The sequence below is a fragment of the Megascapheus bottae genome, chromosome 12 (assembly GCF_031878675.1).
Source record: "Megascapheus bottae isolate mThoBot1 chromosome 12, mThoBot2.hap1, whole genome shotgun sequence".
Taxonomy (NCBI): Eukaryota; Metazoa; Chordata; class Mammalia; order Rodentia; family Geomyidae; genus Megascapheus; species Megascapheus bottae.
This window is the reverse complement of record NC_143520.1, coordinates 18,599,476-18,625,436: the sequence shown is the minus strand read 5'-3', so window position 1 is coordinate 18,625,436 and position 25,961 is coordinate 18,599,476. Positions and strand designations below refer to the sequence as shown.

The window sequence follows — 25,961 nt, the reverse complement described above, 5'->3', positions numbered from 1 at the left end:
GACTTTTGTTCCTACTGATTATAGATGACTAAATATTAAAAATTAATCATTCCTTTATAAAATAACGTATTTAGACTTCATCTCAATGGCTTCCAGTATTTGTATGTAAGATAGAAAATAGTGAAATATGTTCTTTGGGAGATGCATGTTTTTTCAGCTAACTTGCTACTGGATTTTTATGCATGTGCCATTTATTACTAGAATGAAAGAATTCACAATGTTCATCATTCATATTTAGGAAAGGAAATCAGAAAGAAAAAATGTTACTTCAAGAAATATGAAGTCAGTTTGTGTAGGATATAGTGGTGGTGATGTTGGTGTGTGCATGTAGTATAAGAAATAGAAAGAGGAAGAAGGGAGAGAGGGAGAGAGAGCACACAAGTAATAATACATGTAATGAATAGTTTTGTAAGTAATTTGAATGCTTGCAGGTAGGAAAATTTCAAGGTCTGAAATCACTATTTTCCAGTACAAACTGATGAATAATATATTTAGCTATGGGAATATTTTACAAATGACAGTTACTGCTCTGAGAATGACTGATTTGGCTGCCAGTCAACTAGGAAGGAAACTAGAGTGTTCCTCAGCTCACTCAGTACCAGTGAGGTTTAATTCCCTGACCTGTGAATTAATACCTTGGTTTTGACATGGCATGGGAAATCGACAGCTTGACACTTCACTTTAAAAATAAAAACATTCAACCATCACCAAGAATTAGACCTGTGCAGGATGTTCTGTAATTTTCCCTGCTACACTGGAAAAGAAAGAGTTGGAAAATAGCAAGAGAGTTGTCATCTTCTGTCTAGCCAGTAAAGTGTCCATTTTTATGTCCCTAACCTCTATCACTAGAACAGGCCCAAGCTTAGCGCTACCCACTGAAATACAATAGAGATTTAGAAACTATAACCCATTCCCCAACATTTTCCCTTTTACCTTAAGTGATTCCAATTGAATCTGCTTCAAAACACAGATGTGCTTTTAGCCAGAATATTTAAGACAGAAAAGGCAATATACATGGGTTGTCTTCAGCTCCTCTTAACTAAAATCTATGTTTGGCACACAGAATAGAAGCCTAAATTTACTCAGGGTCTGGGCACTGTCCCTGAGATTCTTTTGCTCAAGGGTAGCACTCTATCACATGAGCCACAGCACTACTCGTAGCTTTTTGTGTTTATGTGGTACTGAGTAATTGAACCCAGGGCCTCATATATGCTAGGCAAGCACTTTACGTCTAATCCACGTTCCCAGCCCTAACTGTTGATATTTTAATGATCTCTTTAGCAACAATTGAGTGTAAGAGGGTATATTATCGTATTACCTCTTTATAAATGAGGTCTTCAAAATGTGAAGTACAGCTAGAGGAGGGAGTGCATTACTACAGGATACCCAGTGAGACTTTTAATATTTTATATCAGATTTCTTTTAAAATGTAATTCTATGTCTGGATTCCCTTTCTAAGTCAACCAGTCTTTGGTTGTATGAGTGTATGAAAAATATCATATGCTCTCTGGTGGATTTCATCCACTGCAGCATGAAAAACTTACTGCAAGTGCTTATGTTCTAATTAGACAACTGACTCACAGTGCTTAGGCCAGGAGGACAAAAGAGCAAAAGAACTCTTTTTGTGCTTCCTTTGTGTCCTTAAGTTTGACTTTTATTTCACAGATCATGGTAACTAGAGGGGTAGTTGAGAGAGAACTGAACCATCTTGGCAACAGATATCCACAATTTTCTGTGTCTCAGTTACCGTAGCAACCCAGTTATTGCTATGTACTCCAAGCTAAATTATTTTTACCTGTCTCTTCTGACCACTCATATTTTATTTCTTTACTTCAACTACCTATTTTTAACCCAATTTCCTTGGCTGACACAAGTTTTAAAGGAGGTGATATTTTTTCTTTCCTTTTTAGAACATGTGATGACATATAAAATCAAAAAGATGTTCTTTCTATAAAGAAATTGTTCTTAAACTTTCCCCTTGAAGCTCCCAGGATTTCATAAAAAATACTTTCAACATCAACAATGTGAAAAGCTTTACATTTTTTGAGCTAAGGTATTTTAATTTGAAATGAAAATTTAGTTTAGAATGTCAGTAAGCAATTTATAAGTATTTAAATGCATAAAATAGAAAATTATTTTATGGCTTTCTAAAAGAAATGCACATTTCTCTTTACAAACTACTATTTCTTATATTTAATATGTGTGTAGCATAAAATATTATTATAATAATAAATTACCTCTGAAATGTTAGTTGCTAAATATGATATTTTTCTCATCATTGTATAGATTACAGAATTTATCTTACCAGAAAAACAAGAAACATAGTCCAGGCTTTTGAAGATTTGTATTTAATCAATGGTCTTTGCAGACAAAGACCATGGTTTAAGTGTATTAACATGCTGCCTAACACTGCATTAAGTAAGTACTCACAAATATTGAATCCCTACTTCAACAGAAGAATGCATTTTTACACCTACTTGAAGCATGTATAGACCTAGTTTACATACCTACAGTGTGGGGAAAATATCAGATGAAGATTTCTGTTTTTGCTGAGTCAAGTTTGGTGTCATTTCATAAATAACTACAAGATAATTAATGCAAAAATATCATAGAAACTGCTAGGGTTCAGAAGCCATTCCATTTTTCCTGCATTGCATTTCAAGTACAATTTGGAATTTAGAGATTATCACTATTTCTGACAGCTCAAGGGAGTCTCTACAGTTCTACTGAAGATGGCAGGGGATTTACATTATCATTTAGATATGAAATGAAAATGAAGAATGCATACTTATGACAGAAGTTCAGTAAGTTTTTACAAAAATGAAGAGTCAGGGGGCCAGGAGCATGACTGAGTTGTAGAGTGCTTGCCTAGTATGAATGAGTTCAATTCATCAGAATCACATACACAGAAAAAGCCAGAAGTGTGACTCAAGTGGTAGAGTGTTAGCCTTGAGAATTTCCAAGGATAGTGCCTAGGCCTTGAGTTCAAGCCCTAGGAGTGGGGAAAAAAGAATGATGAGTCAAGGAATCTTTATAAAAAAAATAATGTAATTGAAAAATAAGACTTTTGACTTAGTGGTTTTGTTTTGTTTTGTTTTGTTTTACCCATGCTCAGGGCCTGAGCACTGTCCCTGGATTTTCTCAAGGATAGGGCTCTACCACTTGAGCCACAGCACCACTTCTGGCTTTTTGTTATATATGTGGTTATATATGCAGTACTGAGGAATCGAACCTGGGTCTTCGTGCATGCTAGGCAAGCACTCTACCACTAGGCCAAACTCCCGGGCCCAATTTAGTGTTTTTTTTTAATTCCTGACATTACTAAAACTTGTTTCTGACATAGAAAATCCATGTTTGACAACATTTGTGTGTGTCTGGATTTTTTTTTTTTGTCGTGGGGCTTGGACTCTGGGCCTGGGCACTGTCCCTGAACTCTTCATCTCAAAACTACTGTCCTACCCCTTGAGCCACAGCCCCCCCTTCCAGTTTTCTAGTGGTTAATTGGAGACACGACTCTCACAATCTTTAGTTCCTGGCCTGGCTTTGAATCACAATCCTTGGATCTGAGTCTCCTGAGTAGCTAGGATTACAGGTGTGAGCCCCCAGGCGCCATGTAAAATATTTTTTAAAAATCTTTTCACTGAAAAAACTTAGGATTGTATTTACCTGATTTGAGGGATTCTACCAAAAATGTTAAGAATTTGTCCTATTAATCTTGAGATGAACATTACTGTTAAAGATGTAAGATTTAGTAAAATGAAATCAATACTCCTTAAGTAAGACCTTCCCATTATGAGTCCATGTCAATTCCTAAAAAAAAGTCATGAAAACTTGTTTGGCAGTCCTTGAGTCACAATGCTGAGATAGTTAACAAACTACAAAAGATAACATTCAAAGTTAAATGTTATTATCTTTGAGCTCCTTTTTATGTCAATAGTAGGGCTCTCTCTTACATTACTTGTGACTGAGTGGCTTTCCAAAACCCAAATCCTTCTATCCTCATCTAAAGTTAGTATGAAGCACATAAATGTGAACTTTAATAAGAGATAATGCTGGAAGCTATGCTCTTTGACCAAGGATTTTGAAGGACAAGGAGAAAATTTACCACGTTGTATTCCTTAGTATTATCTTCACTTCTTACCTTGCTTCACACTAAGTTTTCTAATTATGATACTTATCTAAACATGTTACTGCACGTCCAAAAGCCATGCCTACTCCTAAACAGATTTAACAGACAAGTAGGAGAACAAAAGAGCATCATAAAGGGAAATGTGGTTAGACATATCCTTGCCTCAGGTGCCCCTGGTTTGAAGATGAGTGCCACTTTTTCCTATACATTCTGCACAAGCTTTAAATTTAGTTCTTTCCCTATGAAATGTGAATGATTTTAAAAGTTCCAGATATCATGAAGATTAACCAGTTAGCACAATATGAAATATAGTAAATGGTTAATGTCAGCTGTATTAAATTTAAAATAATTCTATTTTAATGGCAATAATACGCTTAATATGAATCATAAATACTGTGCAAGCATATTTTGACTTAAAGATGTATATAGATGGAAATATTATATTCATTTACCAGTCCTGGGGCTTGACCTCAGGGCCTGGGCACTGTCCTAGATCTTCTTCATGACTACTGCTCTACCACTTGAGCCACAGCACTACTTCCAGCTTCTGTGTAGGCAGTACTGAGGAATCAAACCCAGGGCTTTATGCATGATAGGCAGACCACTTTACCACTAGCGGGCACACTCTCAGCCCCATATGGTATTTTAATCATTCAGAAATTGCTTTCCATAACTAAAACTCACTTTCTCAAAGTATTCTTGATCGAGAAAAAGTACACAAAAAGATTGAGGAAAAGTATACTTATAGACTAATACCACATCTTTTTAATTTCTGTTTTCAGACTAAAATATTCCAATTTACTTAGACCCTATCATACATATTATTGTCTAATAATATTTCTGTGGCATTCTTTTAAGCTTCCCAACCATTCCTCCTAAGTCTAGTACTGTTTGCTCATTTTTGACCAACACAGAGTATATTCTGGTATTCTGGTATTATACTATTTCTTCCTAAGAATCATTCTCTATTTTCTTTTTCGGAGTCAACTGTAAGGAAAGGACTTGCAGTTCTTCTGCGTGGATAAGCACAGGATTCAAGTTAGACAATCAGAATCCTTTATCTATGGATATTTTAAGGACAATGGGAAGAGCTCTCTCATCATATAACTAGCTGTTACAATTGTTCAAGACAGGAGGATCTGGAAAACTTGTTTCCATCAGTTGAAGAATGAAGTCAGTAAGAAAAAACTATTGTCCAGAGGAGGTTAGGGAGTTCTCAGTTACACAATGAATACAGTCACCCCTAAAGCAGATCTGCCCCATTATTTTTCAGCTATGTGAACAATATTCTTCCTTCTTCAATTTTTAGTTGAGGTATATTAAGTTGGGTTCTGTTTCTTATGTACACTATAACATTGACTCACACACAAAATAATATGGCTTTAGGATTTACAATGACATCTTAAGCTGCTGATATTCATAGGCCTATTTACAAAAACGATTAACACAAATCTTACTGATCATGAGAACAGAGTAATAAATTTTATCTTAAAACTAGTAAAATGTTTGATGTAGCAACAGCTTCAGCAATTATGACATCTTACAAATATTCCAAGGTATGGGATGTCTAAAGCTTCTGTTTGTTCTCTGGCATCTTTTCTACCAATTATTTCTCTCTGTCTCTGTCTGTCTCTTCCCATAGCACACACACACACACACACACACACACACACACACACACACACACACACGCACACGCACACACTGAATTGACAGAAAGGACCAATGTCTCACCTCCCTAAAATATATCCCAGTACCTGCTAGATTGTAGGTATAGAAACACACAAACACATATATTTTCTGAACATTATTTTAAATATCCTACAAATGAATAGAGAAAGTCAGCTGAAATAGGGCATAAAAGACTGATATATACCAGACTTTTATCTTATAAATGGATAATACAAGTCTATGAAACAAAACAACAGCAAGAACTGCAATCCTAGCTAAGGGAAGTATTTGGAAGGCAGTTGTCTATCTGGAGGACTTTCACTATTGATTTACTCTTATTTCATTTTCATCCTTGTAATTGCTTTAATCCTTCATTTCTACTATTTAAAAATCTGCTCTGGGGCCGGGAGTTTGGTCTAGTGGTAGAGTACTTGCCTAACATGCACGAAGATCCATGTACATAGAAAAAAGCTGGAAGCGATTCTGAGGCTCAGGTGGTAGAGCTCTAGCCTTGAGAAAGTACAAGCACTGTGCTCAGGCCATGAGCTCAAGCCCAGGACTGGCAAACAAAATCTGCTCTGTATGTATTATGAATAACTCACTGATTCTTAGTGATTAGAAATCTTATGGTGCACTTGTGCCCTGATTCAGATGTTGATTCCTAATCCTGGGTAGTCTCAAGCTTCAAAATTAATCATAAAATGTTGTATTACCAAATACCACAATACTGGAAAGGTTTATTTTCCTAGGAGTCTGATGAATACATTTGCTGATTTTATAATATTTTGACTCTATTGCACTATTTAATCTTCTTTGTCTAAGATAAGCATAGTACATAAATGCTTACTGAATGAATTAATAAATTCATAATTGATTAAAGGGATGAATTTTTGAATAATAATATAGCCCCTACTATGTAGAAATTCAGTTTATCTATGAGTACAAATAACAAATTAGACATTTAAACATCATCTCAACTAAGAGAAATTAGCTTTGTGGGCCTTTAAACTTATCTAAGTGTCACTAGAAAAATGACAGAATAAATGATGTAGATGGAAAACACACTTCTTATATTTATACTCTTAAATATCAATATCCATTCCAGGTTCCACATCTAACTTACCTGTGTAATCAACCTTGTCTCATCTTCTTTTAAATGCTTATCTTTATGGAATAGTTCCACTCACACTGTATTCTCATAGTCTTTACTAACATACAGTTTATCATGGCTTGTTTTATATCTGGTTTTTGTACACTAAAATCAGAAATCTTGCAAGTAATGAGTCACTTTTTTATCAATTTCTGATCCAATCCTACAGAATGGACTTGTAAATAGGGATGAATGTAAATGGCTAAATAGGGATGAGTGTTAGAGCATGTTGTTTGTTTATAACAGAGAGGATTCAAAGATTAGTTAACTAATGAAAAAGAAATGTGGCTGAGGTGAGTGGCAGTCATCTGTTTCCAAGAGGCCTAAAAAATACCATTCCCAAGAGTTCCCGAAAATCCTTTTTGTAAACTATGCTGCCTTTGAACTTAACTTAGCTTGTGCTATTTGCAGAGCTCTAACACTAGTAGCTCTAACCTTTTTCTGTATTTTCTCAAACCCATTGATTTCAGAATATCAACATACTGAATATATACTCTATAAAAGTTTAAAAAGTAGTAGGTGCCCATGACTCATGTCTGAATGCCAGCTACTCAGGAGGCTGAGGTCTGAGGGTGACTCTTATCTCCATCTCATTTTTTAAAAACAAGAAATGGAGTTGTGACTCAAATGTTAGAATGTTAGTCGTTAGCAAAAAGAAAATCTCAGCGAGTGACCAGGCCTTGAGTTCATAACCCAGGGCCTGAAAAAATAAATAAATGATAGATAAAAAAAATAAGACAGCTTAAGAAGAAAAATAATTTCAAATAAAACTCAAAGCTCTCAAGACTATGTAGGTACTGTGATAGTAGACTGTCATTGTCACCTCTGAATAGATTATGCAGTCAACAGCTGAGCAAAGAAAGCTCAGACCAAATTAATTGCATTGACCATCTAGATTTAATAGACATCTACAAAATATTTTGTCCAGCAGCACGAGAATATACATTTTTTCTCAGTAACCTACGAATAGCTCTAAAATAGATCATAGTTTAGGTCCCAAAGCAAAATATTGTGCAAATTCAAAAAATTTGAAAATTTTGCTTACATTCTTTCAGACCAAAAAAGTGGAATAAAATTAGCATTCAACTGCAAAAGCTATCACAGGAAGTTCTCATGGAGAGTGAACAACATATTGCTGGGTTGTCAGCAGTCACTGAAGAGATTAGTAGGGAAATTCAAATGTTTATGAAAATTATTATAAATGAGCATACCAAATACCAGCTTTTCTCAGACATAGCAAAGGCAGTAGTCAGGAAAATTTATAGCTATGAGTGCCTACATCAATAAATTCAAGAAATCTCAGATCAGCACTTTAATGAAACACCTCAAACTCCTTGAAAAACAGGCACAAGCCAAACCCCAAACCACTAGATGGAAACAGATAATCAAAATTAATTCAGAAATAAATGAGTTAGAGACAAAACAAACCTAGAAAGAACTAACAAAACAGAGTTGGTTTTAGGAAAAAATTAACAAATTGATAGAACTTTAGTGAATATAACTAAAACAAGAGAACACAATCAAATAAAGCTAGTGTTGAAAATGGGACATGATTGAGTATGTAATAAGGGACTACTTTGCAAACCTTTATGACAACATATGGAGTCTGGGAGAAATGGAAGTCTTCTCAGAGAACATTGATTTATCCAAATTGAACCAAGATTTAAACCAACTAAATAGACTCATAACATGTAATGAGTTTGAAATGAACATAAACCTGCTGCTTATTAATCGTATCCTGGTGTAATTATTTGTCTTTTAATATCCATTGGGTTTTACTATCCAATGGATTTATGGGTACATTCTAGTTATTATAAATGAGGGAAGCATTTGAGACTGTTCCTTTGGGCCTAGTTTACTTAATATAATTTTTCAAGTCTTTCCATTTTTTTTCAGATATTTTTATTGTAATTAATGGAAGGGTTACATGATATTTGCCCGATAGAAGGTTCATTAATTCACATACATTGATACCCTTTCAAATGTCTTTGTCCCCATTTCCCTCCCCCCCACGCCTACCCCGCATCTTGTTTTCCCCACTTCCCTATCCAATTTCAAATAACCAAATACAAATACATCAGATATATCAGATAACAAAGTGATATATTGTAACAATATGAGATAACCAAGGGACGGCAAAAGAGATGAGTGATTTTTTTTCTGACAGAAGCATAGAATTGCATTGTGTATATATGCCACATTTTCTCAATCTGTTCATCCATGCAGGGGCATCTGGTTGACTCCTTATCTTAACTTTGGTACACAACGCTGCAATGAACATAGTCATGCTGATGGCTTTAGTGTACCCTGGTTTGTGGTCATTCGGATAGATCCCCACAAGTAGGATTTCTGGCATAGAGATCTCTATGGATAATTTCAGGAGAGGCTTGCAGTGACTCAAAAGCCATGTGCATTAAGTCATATAAAATGATGCTATTGAAATCAACTCCAAAAAACGACAGAAAAAATTGTTTTATTATACTGTTTTCAGTTCTTTTTCCTTTCTTCGTTCCTCTGTTAATGTTTTTGAAATGTGTACACTTTGTCTGGTTTGGGGAGGAAAGGAAAAGCACAGAAATGTCAGGAAAATGGGTGAACCAATTCAGCAGTGAAATCCATTAGTCAGTCACTATGCTGGAAAGGAACTGTCCAACTTTGGAGGAAGGGGAGTTGGGAGGGAAAAACTTGAACAAAATGAGGGATGGGGGGTCACACCTGTTTAAATGGAAATATACTTATTACCTGACTCATGTGACTGTATCCCTTCTGTACACTATAATTTTTTAAAAGACATAAAGAGAATGATACAAATAGCAAAAGACCTCCCATCCGAGAAAAGTTCAGGACCTAATAGAGACTTTTAAAGGAGAACTCATGCCAATAATTCTCAAATTCTTAAATGAAATGAAAAGGAAACAAACACATTTTCAACACCAGAGAACTGTCATCCTAAAAGAAAAGAAAGATAACTATAAGCCCTTATCTTTGAACACTGAAGCAAAACTTCTCAGTAAAATAATAGCCTACTGAAATTCAACAAATAATCAAAAACTCAAACACTATGATCAAGCAGGATTCACTGCAAGGATGCAATGTTGGTTCAATACACACAGTCAATAAATAAAATTCAACATCAAAAGCAAATACAAGAACCACAGTATCTTCTCAATATTTGCAGAAAATGAATGACAAGAGTCAACACTCTCTTATGGTAAGAGCTCTGGAAAAGCTAGGAATCCATGGAACATTTCTCAATATAAAAAAGACTGTATATAACAAATACACAGGATGCTTTCTACTTAATGGAGAAAAGTTAAAAACCATTTCCTCTAAAATAAGGAATGAGACAAGGATGTCCACTCTCTCCACTCCTCTTCTACATGGTCCTGCAATTCCTAACAAGAGCAACATGGCAAGATAAAAATACAAAACCAATTCAAATAGGGAAATAAGAAATAAGACTCTTTCTTTGTGCAGATGACATGATCCTGTGTTTAAAGAACGCTATAGATTTCTATCTGAAGTTACCAGAACTAACTCAAAATTTTGGAAAATGGCAGTGTATAAAATCAACCAACAAAAACTGTTAGCATTTCTATATGTCACCAATGAGAAAATCAAGCACCTAAATAAATAAATAAATAAATAAAGCCCATAGGAATTAACCAAAGATGTGGAGTACCTTTATTGTGAAAACTAAAAATCTGGAAAAAAAAAGAAATTGAAGCAGATTTAAGGAAATGGAAAAAAAATCTTTGCTCTTGAATGGGAAGAATATATATTGTAAAAATCTTTATAGTGCTCAGAGAAATTTGCAAATTCAATGCAAAGTCCATCAAAATCCCAACAAGTTTTTTTTAAAAAGAAACAGAGGAGACAATACAAAATTTCTATGTAATAATAAAAGATCCCCCAAAGCATAAGATAATGCTTAGCAGAAAGAAGAGTGTTGGAGGTATATTCAGTTCCAAACTTCAAACTTTACTAAGAAGCTATATAAATTAAAAAACTTCATAATTGCAAAGAATAGATGCGAGGAAAGATGGAACAGAATAGATGACCAAGAAATGAATTCACATACATAAAGCTACCTATTATTTAATGATGGAGCCAAAAACACAGATTGGAGGAATGACAGCCTTGTCAAAAATGGTGCTGGCAAAATTGCTATGTGCATGTAGAAACTAAAGAGAGATCTTATATACTATGCTCCATGGGATAAATTTCAAATGGATTAAAGACCTCAGTGTAGGGCTAGATATCACAGGAAAGGGTAAAGGAAACACTAAGGTTGGAACATCCAAAGATCCCAAATAACAACAAATGAAAGAAAGACTGGATAAATGGTACGGCATCAAACAAGTTTTTGTATGGTAAAGACAAGACAAATAGAAAGATAACAGAATGGGAAAGATGATTTTTTACCAGCTATGCATCAGAGAAGGGCCTCATATCTAAAATATACTTAGAGCTCCAAAAATGTATCTCCCCAAAATAAATCTTCAAAGAACCCACTATCCTATTAACAAGTGGATGAAAGATTTAAAGACTTCCAGAAGAAGAAGTAAGGAATGTCCAATAGAGCCATGGAAAAAAATGTTCAAGAAATCTGGCCATAAAAGAAATGCAAATCAAGACAACACCAAGAATATACTTCATCCCATTTAGAATAGCAATTATCAAGAAAACTAAAAATAACAAATGATGGCAGAGATGTTATCAAAAGAAACTCTTATACTGTTGGTGGGAATGTAAACTTGTATGGCAGTTTCTCAAAACCCTAACTATAGAGCTAGCCTACGACCCAGCTATTCCACATCTAGGCATTTATGCAACATAACACTAACAATGCCACAATAAAGCTGCCAGGATAACCATGTTCACTGAAGCATTGTTTATCCACAGCCAAGATCTGGAGTCAACCCAGATACCCCTCAGTGAATGAATGGATCAAGACAATGTGGTACATGTACACAATGGAATGATTTGCTTCCATCAGGAAGAATGATGCTACACCATTTATAAGGAAATGGACAGATTCAAAAAATTATGTAACATAGGTTGTATGATTTTCCTCATTTGTTGTAACTGGAATGTGCCTATAAATCTGCAAGTAAATCCATTGGATGTTAGAAAGTATATGCTGAGACATACAAGATCAATTATACTGGTTTCTAGGCATTCACGGAGTGAAATCAAAAGAGATATTCACATGATATCACAAAGGCTCAATAGCTATGTGTACCTGATCTTATAAAATAATACCTTAGAAGTGAGCTCCAATAATAGAAATGTTTTTGTTCTTGTTGCTTTTTTATTGTCTTTTCCTTTGTTTGTTTGTTTAGTCTGTATTTGGGGAGGTAATGGTGGCACAGCAAAAGTGAGATAAGGGGGTAACAAATACAGCAATGATATTCACTAGACACTATGTGTAAATGAACTATACAACATATGGGCTAATACTGAAGGGAAAAACTGGGAAAGGGCAAGGGAGGAGGTAACGTTGTTCAAAAAGAAATGGGGTCATTACCTGAATTATATATCTCTAACCCCTCTGTACATCCCTCTATCATAACAAAAATATTTTTAAAGAGAAAAAAATTACAAGTAAAATTCAAAGCTATAAAAATAATATTACTACGATATATGTAATAGACTATCCACACAACACAGCTAAACCAATTTACCAATGTAAGTTAAGAAAAGTGAAATGCCCAAGGTAGTGTTTTTCATTACCACATGAATATTAAAAGGTGCACTAGGGGTGCTCTCTCAAATGATAGGCGTAATTTCTCTTCTAAAATAACTATAACTTGCTTGATCCTATATATAACAGATTTATAGCTTCTTCATAGCTATTTCAGTTCACATATATGATGAGTTCTCTACAAACAGCAGTAGTGCTATTTGTAGTGATTACAGTTGCAGTAAAACTTTACTAAATAAAATCTGTGCTTATCATAGAGATTTGGGTCAGGTATACCTGGTATTGTGAGTAGTTAATGCAATGAATTGCTAAACAAATATACTAAGCAAGTTGTTTGTACAAGAATGGTTTACTTGATAATTTTTAAAGTTATGAATTCCTAGCCATGTACATGCATTGTAAGCAAAAGGTAGGTATTGCTTAGCTTAGTATTTTGTTGTAATAAGTACAAATCATCTTTATTCTCTGAAGCAAAACCTTTTCTACAAAATACCTCTGTATCTCAATGCAATATTATTTGAATACAATAAAGTATTTTTGTTGTAAAAAGCCATTGTTTTGCTCTGACTTTTCATCATCTCTGACAACTCTTTCCCCCAAGCCAACTGACTATTATCTGACTCTTTTAGCAGAGTAGGCACAAAAAGGAGGCCACTGCTACGAGTAAATTCCAATTAGTTCTCTAAAACTTCAATAGACATTCATTACATTAAAATACCATTTTTAATAAAAGAAGAGTTGTCAGTAAAACAATGAATGTCCAGCCATGATGGATCACAGGCTTGCCCGCTCTATAGCAGCAGCATAAAATACCAGCTTAGCTCTATTCCACTTAGTCTAATAATAGACTAAAAACCACAGTTGTGTAGCTCTGTTTATCTGTTGTATCAGGGAGTCATTCAGCATCTTAAAATAAATACAAACATCTCAATGCCATTGGCAATCATTTTGCTGCTAATGATAATAAGACTATTTCATACTTTCAAAGCCGTTGAAAATTACAGTAAAATTATTCCTACCTGGGTAACTTTCTCTGTCACATTGTGTGTTCGATCTTTCACCTTGGGTGCAATGATAGTTTTATCTGAAGAAGGAGGGGATGTATTCTTTTTCTCAGTTTTGACATCTGAAAAATTCAGAGTGAGCTGTGGAATCTTGTTAATGGTGCTGTATTTGTTGAGGTTTGAATCCGACGTAGATCCCAGGAGGCTTGACTTGATATGATTAAAAGGCCCTAAAAATTGAAAAATATTTGTAAAAGTAACATTGGAAGAAATATAAAAAAGAGATGTTCTTAATTCCCTGATGATGATTCATGAGTAATGTGGCCCAGATGTGACTACATGTTGCCTGCCAATACATGAACACAGAAGTTTGGGTCATGTTTTGCCACACAGAGAAACATGTGAGGAAGAAGAAGAAGAAGAAGAAAAGAAGAAGAAGAAGAAGAAGAAGAAGAAGAAGAAGAAGAAGAAGAAGAAGAAGAAGAAGAGGAGGAGGAGGAGGAGGAGGAGGAGGAGGAGGAGGAGGAGGAGGAGGAGGAGGAGGAGGAGAAGGAGAAGGAGGAGAAGGAGGAGAAGGAGAAGGAGAAGAAGAGGAAGGAGAAGAGGAAGGAGAAGAGGAAGGAGAAGGAGAGGAAGAAGAAGAGGAAGAAGAAGAGGAAGAAGAAGAAGAAGGAGAAGAAGAAGGAGAAGAAGGAGAGGAAGAAGAAGAAGAAGGAGAAGAAGAAGGAGAAGAAGGAGAGGAAGAAGAGAGGAAGAAGAAGAGGAGGAGGAGGAGGAGGGGGGGAGGAGGAAGATGAAGAGGAGGAAGAAGAGGAAAAGGAAGAAGAAGAAGAAGAGGAAGAAGAAGAAGAAGAGGAAGAAGAAGAAGAAGAAGAAGAAGAAGAAGAAGAAGAAGAAGAAGAAGAAGAAGAAGAAGAGGAGGAGGAGGAGGAGGAGGAGGAGGAGGAGGAGGAAGAGGAGGAGGAGGAGGAGGAGGGAGAGGAGGAGGGAGAGGAGGAGCAGGAGTAAGAAAGAAATGCTAGGACTTAGATCTGCCTTGAGACAGAAAAGAATAACTAGAACTTGTTTTAGTAAACAAACCTAACAAACTCTACAGTCATTAATTAGTCAAATTCTACATTCAATATTTTTCATTAATGTTGTTTTATGATGTGAAGCTTAATAAAAAATACTTACCTATAGACAATGTCGTATTGGTCATTAAATTTATGAAAGTATTGTGTACCCTACTCCAGTTCACACCCCTCTCTGTGTCACTGTGAAATGTCCAAACATTAGGTTCCTTCATATGCTTTCAGTACCCATGTAAAATCCTCTATAGAAGCTCAAAAAGTGTTAAACCCATTTGAATAAGAAAAACAAAATATTCATGTGCGTGTGTGTGCGTGTGTGTGTGTGTGTGTGTGTGTGTGTGTGTGTGTGAACATACAGTGAGAACTCTAGGAATCTGACTTTTTTTTGCCAGCCTTGGGGCTTGAATTCATGGCCTGAGCAATGTCCTTGGGCTTTGTCGAGACTAGCACTCTACCACTTGAACCACTTTTGGTGCTTTTTTTCTGTGTGCTTAGTAATTGAACTAGGGCTTCGTGCAAGCTAGGCCAGCTACCACTAGGCCACACTTCTGGACCCCCAAATTGAGATTTTTTTTAAATCTTACATTTAAATTCAAGACTGGTCACTTTGTAAGCAAAAACCCAACAACTCTGAAAAAGAAATCACAAAAGAAAAGTTATCTTCCCTGTCCGATTTAACTGCAATAAAAAAAATATTCAAGGGTATATAGGAGACTATGTGTAGGTAGGGTTGTTACTTGCTAGGCAGTTTGCATAATGATAATACACTCACCAGACCTCTACATAAAATAAGTTTCTTTATAATTATTTAAGCCTTGAGGTTGTCTTTGTTTCAAATAGACCAACAACTTGTGATTTCAACACAGTTTCAATATACATTATAATTTCTAAAGAGGGAAGATGATGCATTGTTGTATTTATAACTTTATTAAAATTGTAGATTATTTCAGCAAGTTTTGTTATCTAGGGCTTTACTCTGTAGTGTCTGAGAGATCTAGACAGTATTGAGTTTACAGTGCCTATCTGGTACAAATATTGGAAACTGAATGGTTCTTGGCCTTTTTTATCTGTACTCGGATGGATAAGACTTTGTTCATAATCACACAAGTCACATTAAGGTCAAAAATACAAATTATTTTAAAAATGTTTTTCAGTATTATCCTTCTATACATGTAAAATGATATATGACATCATGAAAGAAAATATGTGTGTTGAATATTAAATGCTTGCATTTGTTTACTTGTCTTGAGGTCATCTATTTATTTGCAATCTCACTCTATAATTCCTGAGACATCTATAGCTTTTCTACATTGCCTCTATGACCTATTCTTTTTTCTAATGAGTCTTCTATTTCCCATCAATTAACAAAGAATATGAGTTTAACATAAAAGGAGATGTAATACCTAACAGCAGTATTTTGTTTGTACACTTTACTGTATTTTATCAAATAATCATGGTTGAATTCTAAAAACTCACTTATTAGAATATCATACTTCCTAATTTATTTCCAGTTTTTTGATATAATATTATGTTGCTTTTTCCCTCTTTAAAAATTCATAATTAGGGGCAGGGAGTCTGGTCTAGTGGTAGAGTGCTGGCCTTGCATGCATGAAGACCAGAGATTGATTCCTTGGTACCATATGCACAGAAAAAGCCAGAAGTGGTAGTGTGGCTCAAGGATAGAGCTCTAGCCTTGAGAAAGGATCATACTAAGGCCCTGAGTTCAAGCCCCAGAACTGGCCAAAAAATAAAGTTCATACTTAGGTTCAGTTTATCATGGTTGACTGGTTTTATTTTGCTAACCATGTATGTTCCTGCCCACTTATTTTAATCTGGTTCTTATTTGGAATCCCTAATGCCTTTAAGGACAAGTTCAACATGTACATGTATATATTCGTGCATAATATTATTATATTTTATGTTCTTACATCATTATTTTTGAACATGAACATGACATAAAATTATTTGATCGTGAACTGCTGTCCTTTTATGTCATCTTTAAGTTATAGCAAGTATAGTTTCCAAGAGTGTTAAATGATCTCTGAATATAATTTCCAGATAGTAAAAAGAGCATTGTAAAATATTGTTGACTCATGGAAACACAAGATCTAATACAACTGAGAAAATGATAACATTTCACACTCCAATTGCCTTTGGGATTTGCAATTTTGTGGCAGTTACTATTGTAGTTTAACTACTAGTGGAAAATATTGTATATGGTCACTTTTCTTTTAAGTTCCTGGCTTTAGATGATTAACTTAGACTTTCTTTTAAATAAGTTGAATATACTTAGTATATCCAAAATCATTTGTGCATACTATTTGGATAAAACACTTGTAATTTATTTTATTCTATGTTTCAATAATTTTATTATATATTTATATATGGATATTTCCTTAGGTTCCTTAAAACCTGTCTAAATTCCAATAAAAATATTCTGACACTTTAAAATAGGAATTAACAATAACTTCTCTCTGTGTCTCTGTATAGCTCTCTGTCTCTGTGTCTCTCTCTATGTCTGTATCTGTCTCTATTTCTCTCTCTCTCTCTTTTTCTTTTGCTTGAGCTCAGCGTCTGGGCAGTGTACCTAAGCTTCTTTGTGATTAAGGCTACTAGCACTCTACCACTTGAGCCACAGCATCACTTCTGGCTTTTTCTGAGTAGTTTATTGGAGATTATAGTGCCGTGGAATTTCCTGATTCAAGTGGTTTTGAACAGAAATCCTTAAACCTCAGCCTCCTGAGCAGGTAGGATTGCAGATGTAAACCATCAGTGTCCAGCTAACAGTAACTTTTCTCCACAATGCTAAACCTAAGTTGACAGAATATAATACTAGAAGGGCATAAGATTTAAGGACTAGAGGTTAAAATGCAAGCTTTCCTATCTCCTAGGTCTATAATCAGGGAGGCCTTAGTGAAGGACTTAAAGGTGAAAGAGCCTCACTGACTGTTATCCTGAACAGACGGGATTTAATTTGTAAGGAAATGAAAGAAGAATGGCCTGCAAAATAAAATAAATGATTTTTATAATGATGAGTGGGCAGAAAAGAAGGAAAAATAATACAGTGAAGTGAAATAAATATAAAACTCAAATGAATAACAGTTCATTTGATGCTCTTTCATAGAACATTGCAAGATAGATTTCCAGATTGACTTTTCAGTGTATTTTTCAGTACAAGAGACAAAATAAGTGACAAGTAAGATAAGCCAACACCTGGAAAGAGCTTTTATATATGACAAATGTCTAAGTTAAAGTAAGGAAATTTTTTTTAGTATAAAGAAACGTCTTTATTTTTTGAGATCAAGCTACCAAGTAAAGTAACAATTGGGAAAATTTTTAGACAAAAACTTGTAAAGTATACTATGTGGCTGTTTATATATATTGTGAGTTACAGCATGGTAAAGGAGAATCTTTCCTCTTTAACATGCTGTTAAAATATAACTAAGTACATACTGTGGACTTTAAAATAGGTGGCTTTAAAAATCACTGTGTCTTTGTACAGAGTTTGTTGGATATTTTGTTTATTTGGCTAAATTTTAATAAAACTCAAACAACTAAAACACCTCAGTATTAAAGAAAATGCAATGTAGCATTCGTAATTATGTTTTGCAAAAGGTGCCTGCCAGTTAGCAGAAGACAACATGATTAACACTAGAAATATATTTAGGAAGTTCTCATAAAATTACTTATATTCAATATCCACTTTTCTGTTTCACTCCATGACATATAATTTAAAAAAAATCATTGTCACAGAAAATCAATTTGCCAACCTTTGGAACATAACAAGATTCTGGGTAATACTCAACGGGAGTTTTCAAAGACAAATTGTATCAGATTTATTAATTTATGAGTCTGCTAAAAGAGGAGGTGAAAGCTGTTACAAATCTTGAGATTGAATTGGTTTTTGAATGATGCTACAAATTCATAGACAATTGGAAATTGAACATACCAATGGTAAAGAAATGCAGATACTTGAAATAAAGAAATGAAATGTAAAGAGTAAAGGGGAATACTTTCATTAAGAATTGCTTATTGAAGAGTTTAAGCACAGTGATTTTCATTGTATTTTTTTGTGCTGGTCCTGTGGCTTGAACTCAAGGCCTGAGTGGTGTCCCTGAGATGTTTTCACGCAAGATTTTGTACTCTACCACTTTAGCCACAGCTCTAATTCCAACTTTGGGGTGGGGTGGGGAGTTTATTGGAGATAAGAATCTTACAAGCTTTCCTACCTGGACTGGCTCAAACAGCCTCCTAAGTAGCTAGGACTTCAAGTGTGAACCACCAGGACTTGCCTCAGAGTGAATTTTTTAATTGATGATTTGGAAAACAAACTAGGAAGGCAAAGCATTAATCATAGATGAAAATAAGTATGTGAATGGGTGAGTCAAGTTTAGAAACCTTGCCTACATCTTAGAAAAATTGTTCAAAATTATAATATACACCCAGGTCAGACTATTTTAAATAATTTTGCCATTCTTTGAAAAAGGACTATGCTTTCTAAACAGAGATTTGATTACTATTTTAAAGTATCAGAATATTAAAACAATTTATTAAAGGAAAACAAGATAGATCTTTTAAAAGAATTTTAAGTAGAAATTATTTTAATTTAGGAGTGATGTGAAGATTAGTAGTAACCAGAAATTATCTGCCTTCTGGGCATATGGGAATGAAAAGAAAAGTACATTTCAGGAAGGAGAATTTAGGCTACATCCTTGTGTAATATTAGCTAAGTCAGGCCTCCCTGGAAAGTTAACAAAATGTCCCCTTCTGGAATTAAAGACTTGTGACTCTTGAGCTAAGGAGACAATCACCTTAGGGGAAGCAAATAATCCATACATTTTGAAGACCTTCAAATGCATCTTTGATTTATTTTAATTTGTAAAGAAATGACATCTGATTCAATAGGGTATTGAGGTCATTAAATATAATCATGTATTGGTTATATACAGTGGTATATAAATGTGCATTTGACTTCGTTACCTTTCCATCATGGGGCTTAGAAGCAAAATCAAAAATTGCAAATTAATTTACACTATTTAGCATATTAGTTGTCCTTTGAATTGTGATTTAAAATTGATACACCACCTGACATACATGTAAGAAGAAATAAAAATTTTGTTTACACAACTGATACTACACAAGGGTGGACTGAGGACAAAGAGATGGCTTATGGACTAACTTATGAAATTAAAATTCTTTATTTTGCCAAGGGATCTAATTGCTGCATTTAATTAATCAACCTAGTATTAGTTAATCTTTGTGGTGCTAGGATTCAAGCAAGGGCTTTGAATAGAATACTGTAATCACTGTATTATTGAACTGTATCTTAAACTGAACTACCAATGGGCAAGATAAGCCATACTAATTTTCCAATTTGGGAAAAAGTCTATTCATCAATCAAGTTTCTTTTCTATTTTTGTTTTGTGAATTATTGGAAAATTACTATGCACGGATTATTAAATGGTTAAATATCAAATGTCTCATTTCCCATAAGAAAGTTGTCAAAATCTATGTGTTTTGAGGTTGTATTCTAAATTGGGTAAATGAAAGCCACCACCTCCTGCTGAAGTGTTCACTCTCTTAGAAATCACAGTAAATAGGCCAGGACAGAATAATCATGCAGATGAGATCCCACCCTAATATTGGAGATCCCCTGCATAGACTCTCTGAAGTGCTTACAAAAGAAAGCCAGAAAGATTGGGATCAAAATTTCTATATTTTCTCTTATTTTCAAATTACCCAGTTGCTGATAAAATAACATCACTTAGTTGCTGGGAGTATTAATTCATAATCACCTTTAGATATGATTTAATTAGGAAAAGAAGAAATCAATCCACACAGTTTCACAGTGATCGAGTACTAATGACAGACACAAACGGCCAAAATAGGAAATTCTAGTGGTGATGCTTACTGGTGGAGACGTGCATGCAACATACATGCACACAGGAGTCACTGTCACCAATTTCATACCCACAGCAGCATGCACAGCCTGGTAAAATACCAAGCCCAGGAGTTTTCATCTTGGTGAGAATATGTGATTATTACATTTTAAAAATCCTTTCATATATTGTGAGATATATTCACAGAAGTGAATTTTGAATATTTAGCCAAATCTCAATGGTCCCGGAGTATTGCTCAATTAACCATTACTTCATGGTAGCTGTAGGTCATGCCAGTGATTTCAGACTAATATTGAACACAGTTTAAAATGATTAAAATATAGCAAAGGAAAATTGAAAATGACTCTCATGCATGCACGGTATACTACTACAATAAGCTTAAAACCATACCCCCTGCCATCCAGGAACGTGAAACTAGTGTTAAGGAGACAAAAGAGGGACAAGTGAAATGATGCTGACAAATAGCCCTTGGTTCATTTTCTTTAATCTTGTACTCAATACAAACAATTTTGCCCTAAAATAGCCTTATGTAGTAATTTTATATTGGAACATATTTAGCCTAATCTTTATTTTTTTATTTTTTAAATGCTGTATTTGTGAAGTGTTCATTGTCAACCTTGGGTTACACTTCTTGCAGGAAAAAAAAAACACCATAGTTTATTTTTATTTTTTTAAATAGCAAATGATCACTTTGATGACCCAGCTGAGGAGGTAACAGGTTTCCAGACAAATCAAGCCATGATGTCTCCACCAGGGACCTGGACTAGCTAAGGGCAGCATGAAGATGTTGCATTGGACAGGGTAGGCAGCAGGGAAGTTCACATGCCAAGTCAGGGGCGCTATAAGCATCAAATGGTGACACTTGAGCTCGTACTTTACCTTTGACATTGCGACCATTGTCTGTTTTGAGCATAGAACAAAGAAAGAGAGAAATATAAAAAAAGAAGACTAAAATTCTATTTGTATAAACTGAATTAGCTTTGTCAAAACAATCAAAGAAAATAGGATGTAACATTAAAGTCTTTAACTGACACAAACATTTTGAATTTATTCAGGTAAAATGAGCACATTAGAATATCTGCTGAGATAAACATTCTTACTTATGGAAGTGCAGTGTATTCATCTCAATTCACATAGATGCAAGTTCCAGATTGTACAATTATGACCGATTAGAGAAAGATGTCTGCAGCTACCTGCAGTTGTAACCATTTCCCACCTTATCAAAAGGCCAAAATTGTGTCCTCACCCATCACAAAACTACACAATCTCAAACAAATGTGTCACAACATTCATGTTAAGTAACTTTTCCATATAAATAGACCCTATATATTAATTTTCCATATGTTAATTAAACATTTCCATGTTAATATACTGAGGCAGTTTTCTTTACTAATTTTAAAAGCATTATTAAGCACATTGAAAAGTTTTTCAATGTATAAAGGGAAAAATAGCAAATACAAAACAATGTCAATCTTTTTTTTTTTTTTTTGCCAGTTCTGGGCTTGGGCTCAGGTTTTGAGCACTGTCCTTGGACTTTCTCAAGGCTAGAGCTCTACCACCTGAGCCTCAGCACCACTTTTGGCTTTTTTTTAAAATGTATGTGGTACCAAGGAATTGAATCAGGGTCTTCGTGCATACAAAGCAAGGACTCTACCACTAGGCCAAACTCTCGACCCCCATACAATGTCAATCTTATCAAACATATAAGTGCAGCAAAATCTCAGGAAAATATTTTGCTGTTTAAATTGAACTGGTATTTTATTATCACAGTGCAGTGTATTTTATGTATTTAGGAACTTCATTTATATTGAAATGCACTGATTTCAAGTTTTGTCGTGGGAAATTTTCAGATTTATTTTGAGGGTGACAATGCAAATATGCACTTGCTATCAATAAAAATCTTATTAGGTTCAAAATATACAGACTCAAAATAAATGAAGTCAAACTAAATCATTCAAATATGTGTAAGATTGGGGAATTGTTCAGAATTGCAACCTATTGTAAGTGAACACATTTAAAATGTTGATATATATTGCTGGTAGTGATGGCTCATGCCTGTAATACTAGCTACTTAGCAATCTGAAATCTGAGGATAGAAGTTTAATGTCAAATGAAACATGAACATATATGGACACCTATCCCTAATTGATTACAAAAAAAAAAAAAACAGGAATTAAGAGCTGTGGCTCAAGAAGTAGAACACAGCCTTAAGTGCAAAAGCAAGGGCACAGAATCTAATCCAGAAGTTGAAGCTCCAATATCAGAAACACTACTTCACCTCAAATTTTGAGATACATACATTGTAATTGTCTCAATGGCATCATGGCCCTCAATATTGTAACATACCGAACATTTAGAACAGAAATAGACAACAATAAAACATGGCTTTTGATAACAACTCTCTTCCATCTTTGAGTAATCACAAAAGATATACAGAAGTAGAGGAAGACATCTTGATTGCAGTAAAATAATGCTTGTATTAGTAACATGACCCCAAAACAGTTTAAAATAATGACTGCTTTATAGGGATTTTAAAACACAATAACTTTGGGTGATGATATTGTTTAGTACTATAGCACATGTCTAATATGCATGAGGTCCCTACCCCTGAAAATATACATGCATATAATTTTATTCAATAAATTTTGAAGCTACAAATAATGGTGTACAAACTCAGAAAAAGCTAACACAAAATTAATACAGCTTTGATTTTCAAAGACTGCCTGATAAGTTTGGGCATTGCACTCATCTGAGAACTGCTATCATTCCTTCATGTACAGAAATTTAGATTAGCTTGATTCCTTTTGTAGTAAATTGACAGAGAGAAAATTCACATGTTGATTCTAATGACAAAATAATTGAACCTTAAATTTTGCACAGTTATCTATTGGAATCTGAACCCAAGGCTTCACTTTTGATAGGTAAGTATTCTATTTATGAATATACAAACCCAGCCCTTTGTGCTTTACTTTGTCTTTCTATAAAATCTTGGGCTTTTTCTTGGGTATATGTCTGACAGCTATCCTCTTACCTATGCTTCTTGAATATCTAGAATTAAAAGTTTAATCCAAGCATGGCGCAGTGGCTCATGCCTGTAATCCTAGCTACTCAAGAGGCTGAGATCTGAGGATCACAGTTCAAAGCCAGCCAAGACATTAAAAGGTCCATGAGACTCTTATCTCCAATTAACCGCCAGAAAACCAGAAGTGGCGCTGTGGTGCAAAGAGTAGGGTGATAGCCTTGTGCTGAAGAGCTCAAGGTCAACACGCAGGCCCAGAGTTCAAGTCCCACAACCGACCCCCCAAAAAATGAGTTTAATTTATTTGTTTTCTTACAAGGGCATTCTCACCAGCATGCCCACTCTTTTGAGACAGGCTTGTTGTTTTCCATGAACTAACTTTTTCCTTGATTCTTCCCACTCTTCCTGCCAAGTAAATGGGGTTAATTCACCCTTTAAATCATGCATAGTCCTGTACAACTATTTTGGAAAAAATATATAGCATATGTTTATTAAATTTACAAATGTATTTTCTAGGATAGATTGAGTGAGAAAAAAAATCAAACCTTTACCACAGATTGTTCAAAGGTATAGTTCTAAGGTACGTGATAATGTGCATTGTATTGAAGGATTGAATAAAATGCTGTGTCCAGTATGTTTGCAATATACTTAAAGATCTGTAAAGTTGGTCAATGTCAGAGGAGATATGGCTGAATCAATCAACTGTGTCCATGTTGGTTTTAGTCTGGTAACACTTAATTTTGACAATGTTCAGTTTTTAAGTACCTACGCATAAAAACAACAGGGTCTTCTATGCCTTTCAGTGATTTAGTAGCTCAAATTGCTTGGAAAGCTGAAATATGAAATAGTCTCTAAATTCATCAGTTTAAAGTCATAGGTTGACTATAGCATCTGCACAAAACGATACGTTTTCTGAAAATAGCCTAGCCTGGATAGGCCATATATAGTATTGTATTGAGAAACCTGAAAAAGAAAATTATCCTTTCCTACAATTGTATCAGTAACTGGGTACTAAATAGAGGCAGATATATTGAAAATGAAAAACTTAAGCTTATGAAATTTGATTTAAGCCCCTTAGAAATACTGTTAAAATACAAAGTATTTTAGAATGTAATAATTATTTCTGTTTCATTTTTCAAATGTATTGTGTGGACCTCAGGTCCTTGCACAAGCTCTGAAAGGTCAGTCTCTGGAAAGCCAGTGTGTTTTCTAAGCTAATCACACTAGCTGGATTAATAGCTAAAACATTTTGGCTGTTTGATTTATCCTACTGAATTTATTATAGTTGTTAAGACAGAGGATCTGTGTCTCAAAGATCAAATTAGAGGATACCTTCTGGCAGAAAAAAATGAGCACACCATTTATAGATGGTAGAGACCTTAAATAAATGTCCTGGAATTGTATTTGATTTTATTTTCCTTTTGACCTTCTTTGAACCACAGATTAAAATGGATGTACTAATTGTTCTCATGAAGTAGACAGTTGCTCAGTTATGTCTTTTTTGGTATATTTCAAACTGTTCTCTCTCTTTCTGCAAAATGGATTTATCACTCTGCATATTTTTTCTTTGCTAGCTCCTTTTCTTCACTTCTTTTGACTTTCTGGTTTCATTGTACTCTTTAGATAACGGACCTAATACTGATTTAAATTTGAAACATTGTAGAGAAGAAAACTCATTGCTTTTTGATGAGTGTGGCTTTGGAACATAATTTGTGAATATGATCTTCTCAGTGTCAAAACATTACTGAGTATCTGCCATGAAGTAGACAATTGTGCTACTTCTATGATTGTAGGGCTAGATATTCCAAAGGTCCTAGGCCATTGCATCCCTGGCAACATGGCTGTATTCATGTCTAGCCATACATACATATGACATATAATATACATGAAATGGAAAGATAGTGTTGTGCATGTAAATGTTGCTTTGACCACTCAGGTCTGAATCATTGGATATCTCTGTTGTTGGTAGGGGAAAAGGTTTGTCTGAAGATCTGCACACTCCATGTAAGTAGTGTGAAGAGCAAGTGTGGCACGATACTTTAACTAGAAGAAGGAAATGGAGGAACATGTGCAGAAAAATTCTGGGAGAATGGTAAATTGATGCCGACTGAGGACAGAGAGGCAGTAGGGGAGGTAATGTTTGAGAAGATACTATTTAATCATCTAAGGTCATCTTATTCATAGTAAGTATTAATTGACACTGTGAAGTAGGAAGATAATATCTATCATATATCAGACCTACAGATAAAAAAATGTCCAAAGAAAATAAATGAAATTCTTCTTTAGGTGAGTTTCAAATAGGAATACA

The 25,961-nt window shown here is 34.6% G+C and overlaps 1 protein-coding gene across 1 annotated transcript in view; it reads right to left on the bottom strand.

The window, feature by feature from the left end:
• Kcnh7 (potassium voltage-gated channel subfamily H member 7) overlaps positions 1 to 25,961 on the bottom strand; it is a 468,230-nt gene that overhangs the window by 128,444 nt on the left and 313,825 nt on the right. The window contains exons 5-6 of the mRNA XM_090342730.1: positions 21,514 to 21,534; positions 13,677 to 13,891 (exon numbers count right to left, since the gene is read on the bottom strand). Coding sequence (XP_090198856.1) covers positions 13,677 to 13,891; positions 21,514 to 21,534 — 236 coding nt within the window. The remainder of the gene's footprint in view (positions 1 to 13,676; positions 13,892 to 21,513; positions 21,535 to 25,961) is intronic.